At 41.9% G+C, this 25,396-nt stretch overlaps 1 protein-coding gene across 1 annotated transcript in view; it reads right to left on the minus strand.

The window, feature by feature from the left end:
- The window catches only part of LOC122667863 (serine/threonine-protein phosphatase BSL1-like), a 71,451-nt gene that overhangs the window by 8,064 nt on the left and 37,991 nt on the right, over positions 1-25,396 (minus strand). Inside the window, exons 8-14 of the mRNA XM_043864310.1 lie at positions 13,469-13,570; positions 13,115-13,196; positions 12,852-13,022; positions 9,285-9,471; positions 8,989-9,187; positions 8,736-8,906; positions 8,408-8,646 (exon numbers count right to left, since the gene is read on the minus strand). Of these exons, the coding sequence (XP_043720245.1) occupies positions 8,408-8,646; positions 8,736-8,906; positions 8,989-9,187; positions 9,285-9,471; positions 12,852-13,022; positions 13,115-13,196; positions 13,469-13,570 (1,151 nt within the window). The remainder of the gene's footprint in view (positions 1-8,407; positions 8,647-8,735; positions 8,907-8,988; positions 9,188-9,284; positions 9,472-12,851; positions 13,023-13,114; positions 13,197-13,468; positions 13,571-25,396) is intronic.

Below are 25,396 nucleotides of genomic sequence, written 5' to 3' on the forward strand. Positions count from 1 at the left end.
TTCCAGCCTTGTTAACACCAAAGAAAGATGGTTTGTGGCGCATGTGTGTGGACAGCAGAGCTATCAACAAGATTACCATCAAGTATAGGTTCCCAATTCCTAGACTTGATGACATGCTAGACATGCTGACCGGTTCTAAGATCTTCTCCAAGATCGATCTTCGAAGTGGGACCACCAGATTCGAATCCGGCCTGGAGACGAATGGAAGACAGCCTTCAAGACCAAAGATGGATTGTTCGAGTGGAAGGTCATCCCCTTTGGCCTGACGAATGCACCCAGCACATTCATGAGAGTCATGACACAGGTACTTCGTCCTTTCATCGGTAAGTTTCTCGTTGTTTATTTCGATGACATTTTGGTGTACAACAAGCACCCAGATGAACATATAGACCACCTGAAACAAGTTCTAAGAGTACTCGGGCAAGAGAAGCTGTTTATCAACTTAAAGAAGTGCTCTTTCATGCTGCCTAAGGTTGTTTTCCTTGGTTTTATAATCTCTTCAAAGGGTGTAGAAGCTGATCCAGAAAAGGTCCGAAGCATTGTTGAATGGCCTACTCCGACAACATTCAATGAAGTACGAAGCTTCTACGGTTTGGTTTCCTTCTACAGGCGATTCATTCAAAATTTTAGTGCCATCATGGCACCTATAACCGAATGCACCAAGCAGAGTAAGGGCCAATTCGAATGGACAACAGCAACTCACAACGCTTTCCAGGTGATTAAGAAGAAGATGACTGAAGCTCCAGTGCTACGCCTGCCCAATTTTGACCATATTTTCGAAGTTGATACTGATGCTTCCCATATTGGTCTAGGCAGAGTTCTTACGCAGAATGGGCATCCCATTGCCTTCTACAGTGAAAAACTTAATGATGCCAAGACTCGGTACTCTACCTAGGACATAGAGCTTTGTGCTATTGTTCAGGTCTTGCGACATTGGAGACATTATCTTATTGGCAAAGAATTCGTCCTGTACACTAATCATGAGGCACTCAAGCACCTCCACTCACAGAAGTCCATTAGCACCAGGCATGCCAAATGGGTTGCGTATCTACAGGATTTCAATTTTGCCCTCAAATACAAGTCAGGAAAGGAGAACACAGTGGCTAATGCACTGAGTAGAAAAGTCCTGACTCTGAACACTTTTTCAGCCCATGCACTTAGCATCGAGCAGATCAGAGAAGAGTATGCTAGTGGCAAGGACTTTCAAGTCCTATATGCTGATTTGAAGAAGGGTGGACAGCACCCTAAGTATTCATTACATGATGGTTACCTGTTCTTAGGAACCCGGCTTTGCATTCCCGACCTGTCCTTACGACATCATATTATCAGGGAGTTACATGGAGGAGGCTTAGGAGGACACTTCGGGAAAGATAAAACCATCTTGCAAGTGACTGATTGGTACTATTGGCCTCACTTGGCCAAAGATGTAGAGCATGTAATCCGGAGATGTCGAGTTTGCCAGCTAGCTAAAGGTACCAAGCAAAACACGGGTCTCTATTCACCACTGCCGATCCCTCACCAGCCCTGGGTTGCTCTCAGTATGAATTTCGTACTTGGACTGCCCCCTACCAAAGAAAGATTTGACTCCATCATGGTGGTGGTTGACAGATTCACCAAGATGGCTCACTTTATCCCCTATCGAAGAACACTTGATGCTTCCCACATTGCCAAGCTGTTTTTCAAGGAGGTTGTTCGCATCCATGGGTTACCCAGTACCATCGTTTCTGATCGTGACGTGAAGTTTATGAGTTACTTCTGAAAGACTCTATGGCTGAAGACAAACACCAAGCTTTTGTTCTCTACTGCATTCCACCCCGAGACTGATGGGCAAACAGAAGTAGTAAACAGGAGCCTTGGTAACTTGCTGCGATGTTTGGTCTGAGATTATGAGAAGACATGGCCCTCTATCTTTGACATTGCTGAGTTTGCATACAACAGTTCCGTGAACAGGACCACCGATCGTACCCCTTTTGAGATTCTCCTTGGGATACAACCCCGCCGTCCTATTGATCTCATTCCCTTACCCCCTCAAGCTCGGGTAAGTGTGGAAGCGGATGAATTCCTCCGCCATATCACCGAAGTGCACGCTGATGTTCGCCGCCAGATAGCACTCAGTACTGATCACTACAAGTCCACTACTGACAAGCATCGCCGGTTCGTCGAGTTCAAGCCTGGAGACATGGTCATGGTACGGGTGAATCCAGAGAGACACCAACCGGGTGTCAACAGTAAACTCCATCCAAAGAAGATGGGTCCATACAAGGTGCTGAAACGTATTGGGCCCATAGTTGTCACGGCGTCACGGCGAACTTAAGTCGGTGGAGGGGTGTCACGTCGATATATCGACATGTTGCCCGCCATGGCGAGCATGTCGACCATATTTTATTTTTTATTTTCTCTATTTTTAATGTCATTTAGTATGCTATAGTATATATCCTATAACATCAAAAATCAGCATGAAAGTGTACTACTAATATACTATGGTTTAATTCATGAAAGTGTAATATCCATTAGTGTACATGAAAGTATGAAAACATAGATTAGCCTATCAAATAAGCGTGTATGTGTGTCGTGTGTGTGTGTGTGCAAGGTAAGAAGAAGAAAAATATAAAAAAACACCATCTCTGTGTGCAAGCCTGCAATGCAAGGCAAGAAGAAGGGAAAAAAAAGCTGAGAGAACTACGGCTGTAATAAATCCCTCCACCCCCATTCTGTCTCTCGACTCTCTCCCTGTCTCTGTGTGTGTAATTGTGTATGTGTGGCTGTGTGCGGCAGAAGAAGATAAAAAAAACACCTTCTATTTCTATGTGCAAGCCTGCAACTGCAAGGCAAGAAGAAGAAACAAAAAACCGAGAGGTCTATGATTGTGTGCAAGCCTGGCAATTGCAAGGCAAGAAGAAGAAAAAGTAAAAAAAAAACGAGAGGTTCGATCTAAGCAAGCTCGCAACTACAAGGCAAGAAGAAGAAAAAGGAAAAAAAAAAAAAAACTGAGAGGTCTGCCATGTGTGTAAACTCGCAACTGCAAGGTAAGAAGAAGAAGAAGCGACGGAGAAAGTTGCGAAGTGAGGAAGACGAAGAAGTGAGAAGAATCAGAAGAAGAAGAAGAAGAAGAAGGATCGAGTCGCACTCGGAGGACTGGGAGGAGATTGGAGAAGAAGAAGAAGAACCAAATAAATAAAAAATAAAAATTACTTACCGGAGGTTGCGGAGGGGTTCAAACTTGCCGAGAGTTGCAGACTTGCAGCTTCAGTTCTTCTTCTTCTTCTTCTCACTTCTTCGTCTTCTTGACTCCTTCAGTCTCCAGACATCTCACGGAGTCTCTCTTCTCTCTTGACAAACTTTGCGATTTCTAAAATCCCCAAATTTCAATTCCAATAATCCAATTAGGGATTTAGGGAATACTACTAAAGTGTACTGTTTAATCTTTAATGGTTTTAATTTTTAATGTTAATGTGACCAATACAAATGAAGGAAAAAGCATTTAAGCTTTTAAAAAAAAAAAATTTAAACCTGAGTTTTTTACACTTATATCGACCAATATGCCCATATATCGTGATATGGCATCCATGGCGACGCCATGTACGCCATATCGGGCGATATTTATACATGAGCCATGTCGAAGGTCGATATGCCAGTTTCTCCAGCGCCAGGACGCCATGGCGGCGCCATGACAACTATGATTGGGCCCAATGCCTATATTCTAGAGTCGCCTGCTGATATGGGCATCAACAATGTTTTCAACGTGGCTGATCTTTACTTGTACACAGGGCATCATTCAGATGATGGTGATTCGGAGCACATGTTGCGGCAGCCCCAACTGAGACCACCTACTGAAGATGGGATTGAGGAGGTTCTGGACAACATGCACAAGACGACTCGACAAGGCGCCGGTTACCACTCTTTCCTTGTCAAATGGAAAGGTTGCCCACGCCAGGATAGTACTTGGATCCATGCCGATGACTTCAAGAAGCTTGATCCGGAATTGTATAATCGCTATATGGCCTTTACCCATTCATCGGAGATGAATGTTTCTAAGCCAGGGAGAGCTGATGCAGGTCCAAGCACTAGGAAGAAGAAGAAGCCTTGACTTGGCTGTTTTATGTTGGAGCCTTTCTCTTTTTTTTCTATACTTAGTTTTTTTTTTGAGCTCTTAGATTGAACCGGTCCAACCAATGGTCCAATTTAAGTGACTCTTTCCTATTGGCTGTTTTTTGTTTTATTTCTATTGGCTCTTAGAGCATCTTTTGTATTTTTTGTTTAAACTATGTTTTAGCCTCCCCCCTCCACGATTTTAAGAGGGTGGAGTTGTTTTGTAACTAGGAATGTAACTAGGACTCAGATCTGGGATTCCTAATCCAGATCTGAATATCTGTAAGGCCTTTGGCCCTTTTTAAAGCTATAAATAAGACAACCGTGGGCAGGCTCCCCCACTATTTCCTGCCTAAAATTTTCCTGCTTTTCAAGCTTTGTTGCTGCCATCGTGCTGCTGCCTCTGCTCCTTTGTGAGTGTTTACATCCTTGTGGATCTCAAGGTGGTAAAGGGTGGGTGGACTCCTACGACTCCTTGCATTGTGAAGATCGGGAGGTTCTTTCAAGTCATCAAGCTGCTGCCATTGTTTCTGGAATACAGTGAGTTTGAATCTGTTTTTATTTTATACCTTCTTCTACTTAGACCTAATCTACAGTCCCCTTCATCCATCAAACCCTAGTTCTCCATTAAACCTGCACTCCTACCTCCACTAGGATTCCCCCATAACTCCAGGTTTAGCCTTCACTTTCAAACCCTACTTCCAGCCTACATTCCCCACATCCCTCCCCACACTCGACCTTAACCCTAGCCTTTAGTCTCCACTATCACCCCTCCATTCCCCCACTCCATTAAACCTAAAATCCTGCAACTCGATTCCGCCCAACTGCAGAATTTTAGAACCCTTCCAAACCCTAATATTCTTATGCCATTAAAGCCTCCTAAACCTGCATATTAAAACCCTATAAACCCCATTATCATTATTTAACCCTAACCCTAATTTTTGCCCTAATTAGCCTAATCTGTCCCAATCGGCCAGCCTTATTAGGTAACCCTATTCCCTTGGCTCCTAGTGGGACTTCTCCTACCTAGGACTACATCACTGGAGCTTGGTGATTCAAACACTGCTTTCTTTCACCGTTCTTGAAAAGCTAGGTTGAGCTCCAATTCCATCACCTTGCTCATTGCTCGGGATGGATCCCCTCTCTCCTCTATCCTCGATATTAAGTCTGAGGCTGACTTCTTCTCTTCCCTCTTTAACCCTCCCCTCCCCCCTCCTCCACCCCGCCTTCCCCCTGGCCTCATTAACAAATTTGTCCCCTCTTCCCTGGCTAGCTCTCTCCTTGCCATCTCTTCTGATGATGAGATTTCCAAGGCTATCCTGTCCCATAAATCCAACAAGGCCCCTGGCCCTGATGGTTTCAGTATGGGTTTTTTCCTTACCTACTGGGACCATATTAAAGAGGATCTCATCAAAGCCGTCCGCAGCTTCTTCTTCAACCCTAGCCAGTTTGCCCAGGTCAATCAGACTTTTCTTTGCCTCATCCCTAAAAAAGATGGAGCCTCCTCTCTGTCTGATTTCAGACCTATTTCCCTTTGCAATCTTCTTTATTAGTTCATTGCGAAGATCCTAGCTAACAAAATCCAGCTTGTCATCCCATCCTTGGTTAGCCCCAACCAATCTGCCTTCATTTCTGGCAAAAGCATTGCGGATAATATCATCCTCTGCTCTGAAATTGTGAGTGGTTTTGACCGAAAATCCCACTTGCCCGCCGCCCTTATGAAGATTGACCTCCACAAAACTTTTGATTCCCTCATATGGGACTTCATCTGCGCTGTGTTATCCCAGATGGGCCCCCCCCGGGCACTTTCATCCATTGGATTCTTGCTTGTATATCCTCCCCCTCTTTCTCTGTCATTGTCAATGGTTCCCTGACCGGCTTTTTCCACTCTAAAGTTGGGATTCGCCAAGGCTGTCCCCTCTCTCCATTCCTCTTCTCTCTGGCCTTGGAAGTCCTTTCAAGGAGCATCCAAGCCAAAACTGACCTCCACCTTATCTCCCCTATTCCCAAATGCAAGCACTTTAATCTCATCCACCTGGCCTTTGTAGACGATCTAATGATCTTCTCCAAAGCTTCCCCCTCTTCTATCTCTGCTATCATGTCTTTCCTTCACCTCTTCGAGAGTCTCTCTAGCCTCTATATCAACCTTCTTAAATCCAAGCTCTTTCTCTCTGGAATCTCAGATTCCGACAGAGACACCCTCCTGCGCCTTACGGGTTTTTCCTTGGTTTCCCTCCCAGTGAAATACCTGGGCCTCCCCCTTATCTCGGCTAGGCTCTCCAGCCATCACTACACCCCCATGCTTGACAATATCCGCAAGCGTCTCTAGCTCTGGAAAGCCAAACTTCTCTCCTACGCTGGTAGGCTTGAGTGCATTAGATCGGTTCTCCAATCTTCTTACATATACTGGTGCGGCATCTTTGGCCTACCTAAAGCTACCATTAAAGCCATGGAAACCCTCTTCTGTGTTTTCCTTTGGAAAGGGAAAGAAACCTCCAAATTCCTCCATCCAGTCAGCTAGAAATCCATCTGCCTTCCCAAATTGGAAGGAGGCTTTGGCATTCGCCGCATCCACGACTTCAATACTATGGGTATTTTGAAGCTTATTTGGAAAATCTCCTCCAAACATGACTCCATTTGGGTTCATTGGGTTTACTCCCAGCTCCTCAAAAATGACTCCATCTGGACTGACCCCATCCCTTCGTATTCCTCCTGGATCTAGCACAAGATCCTCCTCCTCTACCCCTTGGCGATTAGAGGCACTTCCTCTACTATTGCTGATGGTTCTTCCATCTCCCTTTGGCTTGACCCCTGGCACCCTAATGGGGTCCTCTATAATTTTTTTGGGGCTAGATCAATTTACTCCTCCGGCATTCCCAAGTCTGCCCCCCTCTCCTCCATTATCTCCCATGGATCTTAGTCCCCCCCACCCCTCTTCCCGTCATCCTCTCCCAGATCTGGCATTCCCTTCCCCCCTCCCCCCTCCCCCCCTCCCCCCCATCTCATGCGAACAAGGTTTTTTGGCTCCCCGCCTCAAACAGCCTTTTTAGCTTTAGATCCGCTTGGAACTTTGTTAGGACCTATGCCCCTACTGTCCTTGTGCACAAGCTAGTCTGGTTCAAAGGTCACCTCCCTCGCCATAGCTTCATGGCCTAGAGAACCTTAACCTTTGGCTTCCGACACAAGCCTTCCTCCTCCACCGAAGAATCCCTGTCCCCCCTTCTTGTATCTTTTGTTGGAGCGGTTCCAAAGACATTGACCACCTATTCTTTGTTTGCCCCTTTACCTCTACCATCTGAAAAAAAGCCCTATCGTTTATTTGGCCTCGTAGCAGGAGACCCCTCCCCTTCTCTAGAGTGTGGCTCTAGCTGGTCATGACTTACTTTGGATGCTCTATCTACGACACTATTGGCAAGCTTGTGTTTGGCGCCACCCTTTATCGCATTTGGATGAAGAGGAACCTTAGGAGATGGACCTCCAATTCTCGGTCTTTCGACTTGATTTGGAAAGCCATCTCTTCGGATGTCTCCTCAAAACTGAGTTTTCTCCCTTAAAAGGCCTTTTTGGACTCCCCAAGGAACAGGCATATTGTTGTTTCCTCGGGTTTAGATAGTGCTCTTTTACGGCCCCATACCCCCTCTTAGTTGGGTTTGGGGCTTATTTCTTTCTCCGCCCCCCCTTTCTTTCCTTTGTATCCCCCCCTCTCGCCCCCCTTGGGCTTTTGTAATAAATTTTTATTCACCTAAAAAAAAAAAACAGTATTATTCCCGAATTTTGTTTTGGTCCCTTTCTTCTTCATGCTTCAATCTACATCATGGTGAAGCTGTCCTTAGACTTTGGCGAGGCAGCATCAGCCCTTGGTGGTGATTCCAGGGTAGGGTTTGGTGGTGATTCCAAAGTCATATACTTCCTTCTTCACAAGTTTCAGCAAGTATATCAGGATATAAGCCTTTTATAAAATTTTCAGCCCCATCGGAGTATTCAATGATGAGTTATTCGACTATCCTCAGTTCTGGTTCTGTTTCTACCAAGTATTTAATCACTGTGATTCTGCCCCTGTGGTTTAGTTTCCAAATCTGTCCTAACAAGTTGGTGAAACACATCAAGTACATGTTATCTTAAGGGTAGCTACAGATCATAGATTAAAGGGCATACCCAGTGCACAAGGCTCCCGCCACTGCAGGGTCTGGGGAGGGTCATAATGTACGCAGCCTTACCACTACAGTTAATATAGATTATCCATGTCAACTCCCATTTTGGCTTTGCATGTATACACGCAAAATCATGAAAATAGCATGTACCTAAACCTGCTACTCACGTTATGTCTCCAGCAGTTGAAGGAAATCCATATTCATCAAATAAGCGCATCAAGTCACCAAACTGTCCATGAAGATCCCCAAATATTTTCACTGGAGCCTTTAACTGCAAAACTGTTGGCTCCTGAATGAATATTTGCTCAGCAGCATAACAAAGCTCACCCACTTCATAGGAATCCAGAAAAAATTTTCTATTAGCCGGAGCTTTCCAGTTTCGTGGCCTGAGCAATGTAAAAATAATCTGGGGAAGAAAAACCACAAATGTACATTGAATGAAACTCTTCTATAAATTAAAGAAAAACATAAAGGTAGAAATCTAATAATGCTTGCCTTCTTATGCAAGCCTAGGGGTGACTTCGGTCTAGTGAGGAACTTTTTTGTAGGACATGATGGGTCACCATTTAAGGGGATCATTCGTCTGCTCTCATTTTCAAACATATCCAAGGACAGTTGCCTTACCAATCCCCCCAAGTTCCCAACAGACTCTTTGGCAACTACAACCTGTAACATCAGAATCATTATGGACATGTAACTTCAAGTTGATAGAAATCCAGACATATAAAAGGTAAGCAATGATACATACAGCTCTAGAGTGAAGACGAACATCTCCCTCGCTATCACTACCATCCGAGGAGGTTTCTGGGAGATGCAAGCTATGATCTGACATTGATGCTTCTACAGGGACAGTAGAGGCTGCCTTCATAGCTTCCCAGACAGCACTAACTGCTTCAGCTTCAGCTGCTGAAGCCTCCACCAGCTTCTCCATAGATTTCTTGTCCATGCTGGCAAAGACGAAAACTTTCACTCACCTTTTGCAAGACTGAAATTTGAACTGAGATAATGCCAATAACTAAGCAGCATGAGTTACAGAATATTAACCTTGAGCCTCCAGCTGAAGAGGCCTCCAGCCTTCCATCTGAAGTTGGTGGCATATAAGAACTTGCACATGATTGATATGTTTTAGAACTAGTCATAGTTGATACTCTCTCAGAATTTAATATAGGCGACTTAAGGTCAGATTGAAACGGTGAGTTTTCGGAGATAACAAGGTCATCGAGTAGCATATCTGCAGAACAGAACCCAAATACTTTAGGCCACAAAATGAGAAATACGAGTTGAAAAGGACGAACGAACTAAAGAAATAGTATGTAGATGTTGCATGAATTACCAAAGATTGTATGATAAATGTCCAATCTTGATGTCAACACAACACCATGGGGGGGGGGGAATCTGTACCCATATATTGATCAAATATTCCCAGGCATTACCTTCCAAAATGCAACTAAAAGACTACTAGAACGTGCAGTATTGTGATGTCCATGGCCACAGATATGTGTTGATGGACTCAGTTTTCTATCACATGGATGCATCTGTAGCAGCAAAAAAAGAGTGTACCCAGTGCACGAGGCTCCCGCCATTGCAGGGTCTGGGGAGGGTCATAATGTATGCAGCCTTACCCCCGCTTTGCGGAGAAGGTGTTTCCCGACTCAAACCCGCAACCACTAGGTTGCAATGGAGGAACCTTACCGTTGCACCGAGCAACCTTATATATATATATAGATAGAGAGAGAGAGAGAGAGAGACGATATAAATACAAGGATGGGCTGTTGATGAAGAGAAAAAAGATGAACTGAACTCTACATGTGTGAAGGGGTTGATTTTTATTGAGGGTTAAATTTATTTATACTCTTTTTGGGTTCAAGGGTTGTAATTTTGCAATTTGAGGTCTGTTAGAAGTATCGAGTGGGACCCATCTATGGGTCTTGGGATTAGCGCCTGGCGCTAATACCGAAATCTCTTATGGGTCTCGATTTATGTGCTTTATTTTTTATCTTTTCCAGATTTGCCCCTATCCCTATTTATATTGTATCTTCTTCATTATTGAGAGAATAACAAGTTACGGCTGCAGTTCTGTTCCTTTCTTCTCTTCTCTTTTCTTCTCTGGTTTCATTAATTACATGGTATCAGAGCTTGGTTACTAGAATTGGTACACAGCCGTACGCAATCCCCTTTTCTCTTTTCTTTCTTTTCTTCCCTTTTCTCTTCGGCCTTTGATTACATGGTATCAGAGCTTGGTTACTAGCCCATGTTGATGCAGATAAGTCACATAATGAGCTTATTTTATTGGAAATAAGCCTTGGGTGAGGTATATATACATTGGACCTTTGATTCTGTGTTTTCTTTGTAATGGGCCTAAAATGTGGGTACAAGGAAGGCATAATGTGGGTACAAGGAAGGCATACGGGTTTAGGCTTAGTAGTAGTTTATTTTCATATATCTAGGTAGTTAAGTGTCTTTTCATATTCCTAGACAGATTTATTATTTTCCTTGTTTGTAGTTCCAAAGTCTTGGAACAAGTCTCTAGTTTTCTTGGAGGTGGGGTTTAATGTATTGGATTTATATTATCTATGTATGGGTTTTAGTTTCTAGATGTGAGAATTCTGATTAATCTTGGAATTCCAACAGTCTTTTGATGTAATCCAAGAGGCTATTAAGCCTCCTCCTAAGCTATATAATGGAATGGTGGGTTGCTGTTTCAGAACCTAGAATTGAAAAAAAAAAAAAAAAAAAACCAACTCTCTTTGAGAATTTTACTTGTGGATCTCAACAAATACATCCAAAAGTGGATCTCTTTTGGTGGACCTAGGTGGACTCCTAAGGTGGGCTCTAGTGGATCTCTAGCAGCCAAAGCTATCTTTTATTTTCTGTTTATCTTCTTTCTCTTAATTTTAACTTCATCCATCTCCATCATCTCCATCATCTTCAACCTTCCATCAAACCACCTTAAACTCAAACCGCGGCTAGGTGACTCTTCATCTTCCCTCGCTTGCAAACCTTCTATCACTCTTTGGTCCTACACAACCTGATCTTAATCTGGTTGTCCTCCAGAATCGATCCTGCAAGAATCCCTCCTGGATTCTCCATCACATGTACTGCTGTTCTTTGTTTTAATTCTTCTTAAGGTATCAAATCTGTTCATCTATTTCTGCAGTCGATTTCAGTTCTGTTCCTGCAACACTGGCTTTCCTATCAATGCTGGAATTCATACTATTTCAGTTGTGGTTTCAATTCTGACTTCAGAAAACTCTTGTTGACAATGTTCTAATCAATATTCTGTTCCCGGTTTCTGAATCTGCTGCATAACTTCCGTAGTTTTACTCCAAGTAGGATTCGATTATTGCTATTTGAAGGCTATTCTATATCTGACATATACTGATCTGTTATGTCTGAAATTAATATTCCAGATTGACTTTATGTTGGGCATATAAAATCTGTATTCTGATCAGTCATATGACTCCTGGTTTGACTGGGTTTTACCTATCCTAGATTCACTAGGACTTGTCACACATCAGCAGATCTAGCCATCAGATCTGGCTGGAATTTTCAGCATATTTTCTACCTCTAAAAGAGTCACTTGACCAGACTTACAGTCTGATCTATTTTATGGATTTGATTTTATGCAAGTTCTCTCAAACCTGGAAAATTTTCTCTTGTATTGATCCTGTTTTGGTACTGGTTTTAACGTCTAAATTAGAACCACATTAGGAGGGCTATCGTTACTATAAAGTGTGTTTACTTTCAACTTCTGAGCATGATTACTAAGACCAAAATAGTGAATAATCAGAAACACAAGAGTGATAGCCTCGGTTCTTCTTCTTCTTACTATTTTCTATTTTCCCAGCAACTCTTTGTTAATTCATTTGTTCTCGTACTATTCCTATTTTCCCAGTTCTCTTTTGAATCTCTATTGTTCTTGTACAAAACAATAATCCTAATTCCCTGTAAACCCTAGTTTTTAACATTTCACATCAAATCCGATGTGCTTTACTTTATCTCCAAATCAGAACCTCGACAGTCCTTATACAAGCATTCATACACATGCTGCACGCACAAGCACACACCCATGTGCACACAGGCATTCGCTGGTAAAGGAACTGTCCAGAACAAATGATCATATCTTCCTTACTGTTCAAACCAGATAGTCAGACAACTATATCTTAAAGAGTATGCCATGTTCCCCAATTAAAAAATGGATAAAACATTCTCAATGACGCCATACGAATTTTAACTCAGGACCAAACAGATAGCATGGCAACATACTAACCACTACTCCAAGCACTTAGCTTTTATTATGTACATAACCCATCATAAGTCATTCCTTAAATACTGAACTCCAACTCAACTTGCATTATTTTTATGAGTCATTTTTTAAGTAGTAAATCCCAACTTTAATTGATTCACCATCTGGACCATGGGAACAGACAGTTTGGATCTCCATAAGGCCAAAATGGTCCAAAATCTGGTCAGGCATATCACATGATGTATTCAAACCATAAAAAGAAGCAATTTCCACATTCAATTGCAATTTGCAACTTTAGATATTCAGCATATAAGGTCGTTCAAACATAACAAAAGTGCTCAAATATGTGGCTACACAGTCATCACCTCCTTTAAGACCACCATGAACATATATTCGAACTCCAACTGACGCAGCTGCATGGCGGCAACGACGCATAAGCTCAAGCGAAGTATCGTACTCAATTGGGGCCTTGCTAGTGCGAGAATTAGTTACAACCCCATTTCTATCCAACCATACTCCAGCAGCAGTATCCAAGACTTGAGAAGGAGCAGAGGGAGACGGAAGATGATGAGATATTTGTCTCATACAATCATGTCAGCGATAAAAACCGAAAAAACACATACTGTACCTGCAATAGCTGCTTCACCTTCTACTGATTGTCCACCCCTAAGAGTACCTCCGATAACATGCAATCTAGCACCAACAAAGACCTATTGACAAGAGATGCCAAGCTCATTGGTACAGAAACTCGAAGGAAAGAAACTAAATACTAAAATGCAGAGGACAATTTTTTTGGAGGTAAAAATAAAAAAAATAGAATACAAAATTATTCAATATACATTCCTACACCCACAAATTTTCTGACATAGTATGAAAGACCAAATGTCTAGGATAATTTTTCACCCACAAATTATATCACTAATATACTGTGTAAGGAACATATATAATACTCAAAAGGTCTTGGTATATAGCTATCACTTACCGCAGCATGTTGGTACCTTGGCGAAGGAGACACACCGGGTGCAAGAGTCCATTCCCACTGACCATTTCTATGCATCAGCAGGCCATAAGCATCTGCCAGAGGCTGTACATGCAAACATACAGTTAATATTTAACCAGAACAACACTTCACTTAAGCAAACATGAACAGGAAACTCAAATCATTTACCCATTGTACATAAAAAAAAAAGTGAACCTTCATCCTAGCAATTTGACAAGCCAAATACTGATGAGATGTGCAAACATTTCTAGGAGAACTACATGTGCTTTCTGGCAACTGTCAAAAACTGAGTGGGAGGGATTCTAATTGACTATTTTTTAAGGCACTAGCATAGTTCAAAAACTCAGATTTCAGCGAGATCTCGAATATGATGGTGATGGTGCATATGATGGAATTCAAGAGCAGTATGTAGTACAGGAGTAGGAGGCGGCGGCGGCAGAGCCAATCCGATTCACCGGAGAAACACAATTTGATCATGCCACACAGGATACGGATCACGGTGCACGTGCCCCCACACGTAAGGGTTACATGAGAGGGCCTTGTGGCTAGTTCTGTCCAGGTGGGCAGGCTGATTTTATGGACATTGATAACTTATCGAGCTCTGTTGGTCGATTGAGTATAGGCAACAATAGATTGAATGGGCATTGGCGTACCCTATCTTTTGGCGGGAAGAACAATCCATCGCCATTGGAGTTCAGTACATCACATTCACATCTATATGGGCAGTTCACTAGGTTGGGGGTGCATATATCTTCCTTATCCATTCCCAGTTTTGAGTATGACTCCCAGTCACAAGGACGTAACGGATCGTCTTTTGTGGACGACATCTGCTCCTACCCAACCCACCAGCCGTACATGCTGCCAAGTGCCAATGGTGTCATATCATTGTGGTTCAGTGGGTAGTTCTTCATAGTTTGGTGACCCATATCCTAGGATAGGTTACCTTCAATATGTCGATGAGGCAATTTACATGGTAGTTGTGTACTATACTTGTTTCTTTTCCCAGACTATGACATGACATTCATTTGTCCTAAAGTCAAAGGAAAATGCATGTCGGCTCCATTGGACCATGAGTGGGATCAATCTTGCCATCCTGGATGGCGCAGTAACTATTATTAGTAGACACTGGTATTAGGAAAGTGCATTAACATCCAACTTATCTACTTAATTCTATGACTCATTGACTCTATGATTGTATGATTTACTTGTTTAACTTGCCTATTATGTCTCTAGTACTTAGACAATAAGTAAGTAAACATTAGGATTCGACCGTACACTACAAATCAAGGCTGCAAATCCAAACAAATATTTTGGGTGATTATTTTTGCAATATGAACATTTACATATGTTTATATAGCCTAAAATAAGGTTTCCATGAAGTATCAAGCCTTAATTTGGCCTAAAACCCACCGAAACGGCCAACCGAAACTTCTTGCTAAAAAGGAAAAGATTTTGGCAAACTTTCACTGAAATCTCGAAAATTTCGGTCAGGACGAAATGGCCCTCCAAGACGAGAATTTAAACTATGGAGGGAAGAGAGATATGAGATATAAAGTTCTCACAACTCTCAATTTTCACTAAAAAAGTAAATTATACATTAACCATTAATTTTGTGTGTTACATGTATTTAAAGGAACCAAAAAAGATAACAAAAAAATAAATAAATAAAAGAATCCTCAGGGCAACTCCCAAATCGGCTCCAATGTGAACATTCCTTATTTTATCCTTCCTAATTTTGCTACACATCCATTTCAACATCCTCATATCTACTACACTTAGCTTATCTATATCACGCTTCTTAATTGCCCAACATTCCGCACCATACATCATAGCCGGTCGTATGATTGCCCTATAAAATTTTCCTTTAAGCTTTAAAGGAATCCACCAATCATACAACACTCCAGATGCACCTCTCTACTTCATCCATCCTACTTTAATTCTCTATGCAACATCATCTTCTATATCACCTTCATTACTGATGATTAATCCCAGATACCTAAAGTAATTTACATAACTTGCCAATTGTAGATGAGGAGGAAAATCCTGGAGGAATATCCATAAACACCTCTTCTTCGAGATCATCACTTAGAAAGCGTTCTTTACAGCAAGTTGTTGGAGACTCCATCCAAGGTTTGCAGCACAGGACTACAGAACCACAATGGAGTTCATCTGTGCAAGAGAGGCAAATGAGTCCTGATAGTCATTCCCATAGGTCTGGGTGAAGCCCTTGGCAACCAATCTTGCTTTATATCTCTCATTTGTTCCATCTGCCTTCTGCTTTATAGTAAACACTCATTTGCAGCCTACTGACTTTTTTCCTTCAGGATGAGGGACTAACTGTTAGAGTTATTAGATGTTTTGGTCTAAGGGTATTTTAGAAACTGGTTAAGTTCTAGCAGTCCTATTACGTATTTTCTTTCTTTTTCCCTTTTTTACCTTTTACCTCTCTAGGGAGGTGGATGTAATATGTTTATCATTATCAATGAAGTAATATAGCTGTGTGGAGAATACTCTCCAACACAACACATTACAATCGATCTAGCCTCCTTTTTCTTCCCTCTTGTCTCCTTCTTCTTCTCCCCTTCTTACTTACCTTGATAACCTAAAATCTAACTTGGTATCAGGGCATCAGGTTTGAGAGTCGAATCAGTTCACTTGTTCCTATTTTTTTCCCTCTCTTTGGAATCCTAAAACACAAGGGATTCCAAGGAAGAGGCTCCCATGTAAACAGCTTACAGAAATGGTATGAGATAGGTTATATACAACCTATTCAAGTGTCCGAAGGTGTTATTTGAGCTGCATTGAAGCCTCCATGAAGTTTTGAAACTCATCAAGCTCCCTCTAGGATTTCCGCTAGCTTCATGTTGCAGCCCCCATATCTCTTCATCTCGGTCTGTGTTTGGCTCTTGGAGCAGCTTACTAGGATCATACAAGAGCCCTTTTTATGCCACATGTGTTCTCTCTTGATGGCTGAGTGCCTTATTTGAGCATAGCTCATTTTCGTCGAGCTCCTTGTCTGCCCAGGTAAAACCGAGACTGCTACTAGTTGCTTGTTCTTGCTTTTTGAGTAATATGGGCTTCCTTCTTGATTGAGAAGTGATTATGGACACCTCTAGTTGAGGTCCTGGAGCTTGTTTAAGTGGATTCTTCTTCTTGGAAAGTGTTAGGGTGAAGTTCTGTCCATTTTTTTCCTGTTTCCTCCTTGCTGGAATTTCTTTTTGGTGTTGGAATCCTTGTTTGGGTTGAGTGTGCACTCCCCACTTGTTGTTGGTCCTCTTGTTTATGGTCATGAGCCATTTCCCCTACACTATGGTTGAATCGGAAACCTCTGGGCTTGGTTCGGCTGACTCACAGCCTACTCCAATGGCTCCTCAGTTAGTCTATGAGAACACACATCCACAGATTTCGATTGTGAAGCTTGATAACACTAATTACTTGGACTGGTCACACTCAGTGAAGCTTTCCCTTAGGAGAAAAGGGAAGCTTGGGTATATTACAGGTGTTGTTAAAGCCCTAGAGCATGGTTGTCTTGCCTATGAGAAATGGGAAACAGAAAACTCTACAGTCATGACATGGCTCATCTTCACCATGAAGCCCGAGATTGCGAGAAGGTTTATGCGAAAGGAAACAGCCAAGGCAATTTGGGACAGTGTCTCCCAAACCTTTGACAAGGTAGGTGACTCTGCCAAGGTTTATCAGCTTCACCAAAAAATTAATTCAATGAGGCAAGGTGACAGGACCACTTCTGAGCATAGTTTGAAATCTCGCGATATCCCGGTATCTCGGGCTGGTCGAGATATCCGAAATATACCAAAATTTTGCCGAAATATGGTATTTTTTCTGCCATATTTCGGCACTCCATCTCGATGGGTTTTTGGCCGTATTAAGGCCTGATACTTCATGTACACCCTTATTTAAGCTAAATAAACACATTTAAACCTTCATATTGCAAAAAAAATGAACTCAAAGTGGTGTTTTGGATTTGCACCCTTGATTGACTGTATACGGTCGGACCCTGATGTATAAAATAGTTAAATACATATTGTTTAAGTACTAAAAGACATAATAAGAAATTTAAACAAAGTAATGAAACAAAAATAAAGTCAATTGTAGCCTTTAGTCTAAACTCATAAAGTCGTAAGTGCATAAGTCATAACTCATAAACTTCATAATAGTCAATAGTTCAATACTCAATACACAAAGTATTTCTACGAAATTTACCGAAATATACCGAAATGCAACGAAATTTACCGAAATATACTGCTCAATACACAGTATTTCTATGAAATATACCGAAATTTCTACGAAATTTGAACTTTTTTCATTTCGGAAGCCCATCTCGTCTCGGTAGTGTCGAAATTTACCGAAATTTCGGCGATATATCGCGAAATTTTGTACCATGATTCTGAGTACTATAATGCTTACATTAGTCTTTTGAAGGAGTATGACCATTACAGGGATCTTCACTTGACTAACCCAGAGGATGAAGCAAAGGTACGTCGCACTCTTGAAAAGGAGCGTGTCTTCACTTGGTGGCCTAAATCCTAATTATGAACCAGTCAGGCTCTAGATTTTAGGCCGGTCCCCTCTTCCATCTCTTGATGAGGTTTGTAGCTACTTACAGAGTGAGGAGACTCGACATGTTGCTACGGAACCAGCACCAGCATCTCTTGAGAGGTCAGCCCTCAATTCTAGTTCTTTCCAGGACACCCGTGGAGGTGATAGAGGCCAGGGGCCTAACCATGGGGAAGACAAAGCAATAGAGACAGGTGGTGCTAGTGGAGGTGGAAGAGACAGGTTTAAATGTGATCATTGTGGGAGATCTGGACATACCAAATATAGGTGTTGGACTCTTCATGGTCGTCCCCCTGGTACACGAGGTGGTACTCGTGTTGGTCGTAGAGGGGGAGCTTGAGTATACTCTGTGATGACTGAGGCAAATGCTATACAGGATGACTCTACTGTGACAGATGCAGTGTTTCACAGGGTCATGTCACAGCTGAGCACATCTTCTACACCTATAGTGGCCAGCACCTCTTCATCCTCAGCTTTGTAGGTCTCCTCTTCAGCTTCTAATGCAGCCCAGCCTTGGGTCATTGACTCTGGTGTCACTAACCACATGACTAGTACGTCAATGATTCCTATACCATTTGTTCTGGTAAGGATAAGGTTAGGGTAGCTGATGGCTCCCTTTCCTCCATCTTTGGTAAGGGCAGTACTCCTGTTACATCATCTCTTTCTCTTATTTTTGTTCTTCATGTCCCTAAACTTACTCTTAATCTTCTATCTGCGAGTCATTTAACTAAATCTTTGAACTGCTGTGTCACTTTTTTTCCTTCTCATTGTCTCTTTTAGGATTTGGTGACAAAGAGGATTATTGGTAGTAGACGTGAGGAGCAAGGCCTTTACCTTTTTTACCCTTTTTTGCCCACAACTCAGTCCTATGTATGTGGACGTAATGATAGTAGTTCTGTGGAGTCTGTTATGTTATGGCATCGTCGTCTTGGCCATCCATCTTTTGTTGTAATGAGGAAACAATTGCCTCATTTATTTTCTTCTATTGGTTCTTCTCATGTATTTCAATGTGAACCATGTATGTTTGCCAAACACTGTCGTTCTTCTTATCCATATCATGGTAATAGAACTGCTGCTCCTTTCCATATTGTGCATATTGATGCTTGGGGACCTTCCCCTACTACCTCTTTATTTGCTTATCGTTACTTTGTGTCATTTGTTGATGATTTTTCTCGTGCTACTTAGAGTATTCTAATGAAACATAAAAGTGACGTTTGTGATGCATTTAAGAATTTTTATCAAATGATTCTTACTTAGTTTGATACTCGAACCAAAATTGTTGGGTATGATAAAGGGGGAGAATACATGTTTAGTGGCCACCAAGCCTTCTTTACTAATAAGGACATTATCCATCAGCTAGCGTGTGTTGACACCCCAACAAAATGGGGTTACTGAAAGGAAATCGCAATTTATTGGAGGTCGCCTGTAGTCTCTTGTTTGGCATGCATGTTCCCAAGACCTTCTGGTCTGCAGCTCTTCTCACTGCTTCCTTTCTCATCAATCGTATGCCTACCAAACTTTTTTATTTCAAATCTCCCTTAGAAACCTTATCCCCATAGGTTTCTGCTTTCTCTCTCCCTCCTAAAATCTTTGGCTGTGTTTGTTATGTGCATGTTAACAAATTCACTCGCACTAAACTTGACCCCAAAGCTCTCAAGTGTTTCTTTCTTGGGTACTCTTCTACTACCAAAGGTTACAAGTGCTATGACCCCTCTTCTCGCAGGTGCCTTATCTCCAAAGATGTCACCTTCCTTGAATCTGTCCCTTTCTTTGCCCCTTCTCAGCATCCTCTTCAGGGGGCAAATTGTGGAAGTGAACAGGCTGTTGATTCCTTCATTCTCCTCTACCTATCTCTCCTTTTATGCTTGACATTAGAAAACACAGGATTGTGGATGTGGTTGTTATTGATGATCAATCAGGTGTGAATACTAAATTCGTTGAAACAGAAAGTGGTTCTGGTAATGAGAAGGATTACCACATTCAGTACCAAAAAGGTGAAAGCTTGAAGAGTAAAGGAAAGAAGACCTACCAAGAGTACTCTTTGGATCCACATCCTGAGATTCATTCTCCTCAATCAGGTGACATCCCTTCCCCTCCATCTGATTTAGACCTTACTATTGCTGTTAAAAAAGGGAAAAGAGCTTGTACTAATCTTATAGCCCAGTTTGTTTCCTATGATGCTCTTTTTCCTACAGGTCTTGCCTTTATTGCTGCTCTCTCTACTGCTTCTATTCCCAAGAATGTTACTGATGCTATGTCTGACCCAAAATGGAGACAAGCTATATCTGAGGAGATGATGGCACTTGAGAAGAATGGTACTTGGCAATTGGTGAATCTTCCCAGGGACGTGTCTCAGTTGGATGCAGATAGGTCTACACAATCAAGTATAAATCTGATGGTACTGTTAAGAGATACAAAGCAAGGTTGGTGGCCAAGGGGTACAGTCAAGTTTATAGAATTGACTATCAGGAGACATTTGCTCCTGTAGCTAAGCACAACTCTATAAGAGCTCTTTTATCATTGGCTGCCAATAAAGATTGGCCATTTTATCAGTAAGATGTGAAAAATGCCTTTCTTCATGGCGACTTGGAAGAGGAAGTGTACATGCAAACCCCACCAGACTTCAAAATAACTTCAGCTGAAGGGAAAGTGTGCCTCCTCAAGAAGGCATTATATGGCCTCAAACAGTCACCAAAGGCATGGTTTGAGCACTTCCAACAAGTTATTCTGAAGAATGGATATTCTCAGAGCCAAGCTAACCACACACTCTTTACCAAGAGGGGCAATGGTACCATCACAGCCCTTATTGTCTATGTTGATGACATTGTAATCACTGGAGACGATACGACTGAGACAGATAAACTGAAAATCTACTTGGCTCAACAGTTTGAAATTAAAGATCTGGGTCCTTTGCAGTATTTCTTAGGAATTGAAGTATCAAACACCAAGAGAGGAATCAACATATGTCAACGAAAGTTCGTCCTTGATTTGTTGACAGTATTGACTCACCACTCCCACTGCATAGGAAATATATGGGTGTGTGATGGAAAGATAGATAAGCTCTTTCCCGCATCAACAAGAGAGGGACCACAATCTTATCCTAGTTTGTGGTTCTGATCAATAGGAGAACTTGCTGGTTTGCAGCCTAACATCCCTGCTCTGCACTGGATCTAGCTACAACAGACTGTTTTTTGCTTCTCCATGTAACCAAATTACCTCCCACAAAGGTACAATAGCTAGAGGTAGATCTCCTGTCTGTGATGGATCCAGCCCAATCAGCATCAGTAAAACCTTCCACTCTCAAATGATCATACTTGGCATACAACAGTCCTTTCCCTAGAGAAGACTTCAAATATTTGAGAATACGATATACAACATCCAAGTGGCCACTTTTGGGGGCATGCATAGTGCAGAGGTAGAATTTAGGGCCATGGCTCATAGAGTGTGTGAACTAATATGGTTAAAAAGACTAGTTCATGAATTGGGTTTTAATACTGAAGGCCCTATGAGACTCTACTGTGACAACAAGGCAGCCATTAGTATTGCTCACAATCCAATGCAACATGACAGAACCAAGCATATTGAAGTGCATTGACACTTCATCAAGGAGAAGATAGACTCTGGCTGCATTTGTACTCCCTTTGTGAAGATTGGTGATCAACTGACGGACATCTTCACCAAAGGGCTTACCTCCCTTCAATTTGGTACCCTTTTATGCAAGCTGAGAATGCATGATATTTATTCTCCAGCTTGAGGGGGAGTGTTAGAGTTATTAGATGTTTTGGTCTAAGGGTATTTTAGGAACTGGTTAAGTTCTAGCAGTCCTATTATCTATTTTTTTTTCTTTTTCCCTTTTTTACCTTTTACCTCCCTAGGGAGGTGGATGTAATATGTTTATCATTATCAATGAAGTAATATAGCTGTGTGGAGAACACGCTCCAACACAACACATTACAATCGATCTAGCCGCCTCTTTCTTCCCTCTTGTCTCCTTCTTCTCTCTTCCATTTCTTCTTCTCCCCTTCTTACTTACCTTCATAACCTAAAATCTAACTCTAACTCCTAGGTTTCATTCTTATTCAAGGCCTGCATTTCTTCTACTATAGCATCTTTCCACTTAGGATCAGTAACAGTTTCTTTCCAACCTTGTGGGATAGATACAGAAGACAAGGTGGAAATAAAGGCACGATAGGAAGGCGACAATGATTCATAGGAAATAAAATTGGAGATAAGATGTTGAGTACATGATCTAACTCCTTTTCTTACAACAATAGGAGCATCATCAAAAGAGGAAGGATTACTTGATAATTGAGTTGGAGGAGCTGGAGCCAGGAGCATAGGTGGACTTGGTGGTTTGGAGATGAGATTTTCCTTCCATTGAGAGTAAGCGATCAAATCCCATTCTTTTAGAGCTAAAGGGATATCATATTTCTCCTTTCTAGATGCATCATCTGTCTCCCCCTGAAGCTGAATAGGGTCAACCACAAGAGAAGGAAGCTCTTCCTCAATACTCTCCCCCTGAAGAGAAGGCTGGTAATAGCATTCATTTCATGAAAAGCGACATCCATGGTGACCAGTAGACAGCTAGTAGAAGGATGATAACACTTGTATCCTTTTGAGAGCCAGAATACCCAAGAAAAATACAATGAATGGCCCGAGGATCAAATTTGGATCAAGGGGAAGAATTGTGCGCAAAGCACACAGTCGAATATCTGAGGAGGGAGGTGAGAAGCAAGAGAGGGATCCGGAAGAATGCTAACAGGAGTTTTGAAGTCTAGGATACTGTAGGGAACCCAATTGATCAAGAAGGCAGCAGTAAGAACTGCATCACCGTGATAAAACTTGGGAACACGAATGGTAAACATCAAGGAACGGGTTACCTCAAGGTGGTGGCAGTTCTTCCTTTTAAGGATACCATTCTATTCGGGGGTACAAATACATGAGGTCTATGACAAAAATCCATGTTCATTAAGATAATGGAGGAAGGAACCATCAATGTATTCCGTACCATTATCACTCCGCAAAATCTGAACCTAGGGATTAAACTGGGTCTTGATCATAGTGTGAAATGACTGAAAACACGTAAAAGCCTCAGATTTAGACTGGAGGAGATAAACCCAAGTTAATAGGGCACAATTATCAATGAAGGTAATAAACCAACGAAACCCACCCCTAGCAACAATTTTAGAATGTCCCCATAAGCCTGAATGAATATAGAGAAGGGAAAAATACTTTTATTATCATTGGGAAATAAGGGGAATGAGGGTGCTTAACGAGTTCACAGATATCGCAAGCAAAACAATCCGTATTACAATATTTTATTAAGGAAATAAATAATGTAAAACTTGACAAGAGAGGTGACCGAGTCGGTGATGCCACTGATGGAGTTAAGCAAGAGCACTTTCTTTATGAATAATATGAGCAGAAATTGTGGAGGATGATGTATTGATATTGTAAACAGCAGTGAAATATAATGCTTGCATGATATTAACCGATCCCCAAGGCCCTCTATTTATAGAGAATTGAAATACAATTAAACAAAATACAAATAGGAATGTTACCTCAGTCCTAATCCTATTAGGAATTCCTAATACAACTAGGAATGCCAGAATAGGACTTGGCTGAGGGAAAAACAATAAAACAAAATAAAAGAAGAGAATCTAATCTGACTAGTACTACTCCTAACATGACTAGGACTAATCCTAATCAGCTAAGACTAGTAGGACTAATCCTAATCAAACTAGGATTGCTTACCCCAATCGGGTAAGCAGCCTATTTCAACACTCCCCCTCAAGTTGGAGCAAAGATGTCGATCATACCCAACTTGACTAGATTGGGATGAAACAATTTTCCAGACAATCCCTTGGTGAAGATATCAGCAAGTTGATCCGCACATGTCACAAAGGGAATACAAATTAGCCCATCTTCTAACTTCTCTTTGATTAAATGCCTATCCACCTCAACATGCTTGGTACGATCATGCTGTACAGAATTGTGTGTTATGCTGATTGCAGCCTTATTGTCGCAGTACAACATCATAGGAAGACGAATAGAAACACCAAGATCTTGTAGCAAACCTTTAAGCCAGAGTAACTCACAAATACCTTGTGCCATAGCTCGAAACTCAGCTTCGGCACTAGAACGAGCAACTACATTTTGCTTCTTGCTACGCCATGTGACAAGATTTCCACCTACAAAGGAGCAATACCCAGAAATAGACTTGCGATCTGCAGAACCAGCCCAATCAGCATCAGTATATGCTTCTATCCGTAGATGACCATTCATAGACAGAAGAATTCATTTTCCAGGAGCTGACTTCAAATAGTGCAAGATCCAAAGAACAGCCTCCCTATGGGAAGAGTAGGGATCATGCATAAACTGGCTCACAGTACTCACGGCGACAGCAATGTCAAGACGAGTGTGTGAGAGATCAATCAGCTTCCCTACAAGTCTTTGGTACCGGCCTTTGTCAACAGGCTCACCCTCTTTTTCCTTGAGTCGAATAGTAGGGTCCATAGGAGTATTTGAAGGATGGCAGCCTAACAACCCGGTTTCAGCCAATAAGTCTAGGACATACTTCCTCTAGGAGAGAAAAATGCCTTTAGAAGATCTGGCCACTTCAATCCCAAGAAAGTATCATAGCTTTCCTAGATCTTTAATCTCAAATTCTTGTCCAAGGAAGGTCTTCAACCGTCTGATCTCATCACCATCATTGTCGGTAACCACTATATCATCAACGTAGACTATAAGAACAATGAGTTTTTCACCAGCCCTCTTTATAAAGAGTGTGTGATCAGCATTACTCTGCTTATAGCCCACAAATATCATGGCCTTGTGGAACCGGCCAAACCATGCTCGAGGTGACTGCTTCAGCCCATAAAGTGCACGCTTCAGCCTACACACTTTTCCTTGGTTTCTATCACAAGAGAACCCTGGTGGAATGTCCATATATACCTCCTCATCCAGTGTTCCATTTAGGAAGGCATTTTTTACATCTACTTGTTGCAAATCCCAGCCAAGGTTGACTGCACAAGATAATAACACACGAACAGTATTTAACTTTGCAACAGGTGCAAATGTTTCCTGGTAATCAATGCCGTATGTCTGAGTGAACCCCTTGGCCACGAGTCGTGCCTTATACCTATCCATAGTGCCATCCACCTTCTGTTTCACCACAAACACCCATTTACATCCAACGGTTTTCTTCCCAGGTAGAAGAACCACAAGCTCCCATGTGTTATTTTTCTCCAAGGCTTCCATTTCTTCCATCATAGCTGCGTTCCACTTTTCATTTGATAGAGCTTCCTGCCAATTGTTAGGAATACGAACAGAAGA

This window comes from Telopea speciosissima, chromosome 7 (assembly GCF_018873765.1).
Source record: "Telopea speciosissima isolate NSW1024214 ecotype Mountain lineage chromosome 7, Tspe_v1, whole genome shotgun sequence".
In the NCBI taxonomy this organism is placed as follows: domain Eukaryota; kingdom Viridiplantae; phylum Streptophyta; class Magnoliopsida; order Proteales; family Proteaceae; genus Telopea; species Telopea speciosissima.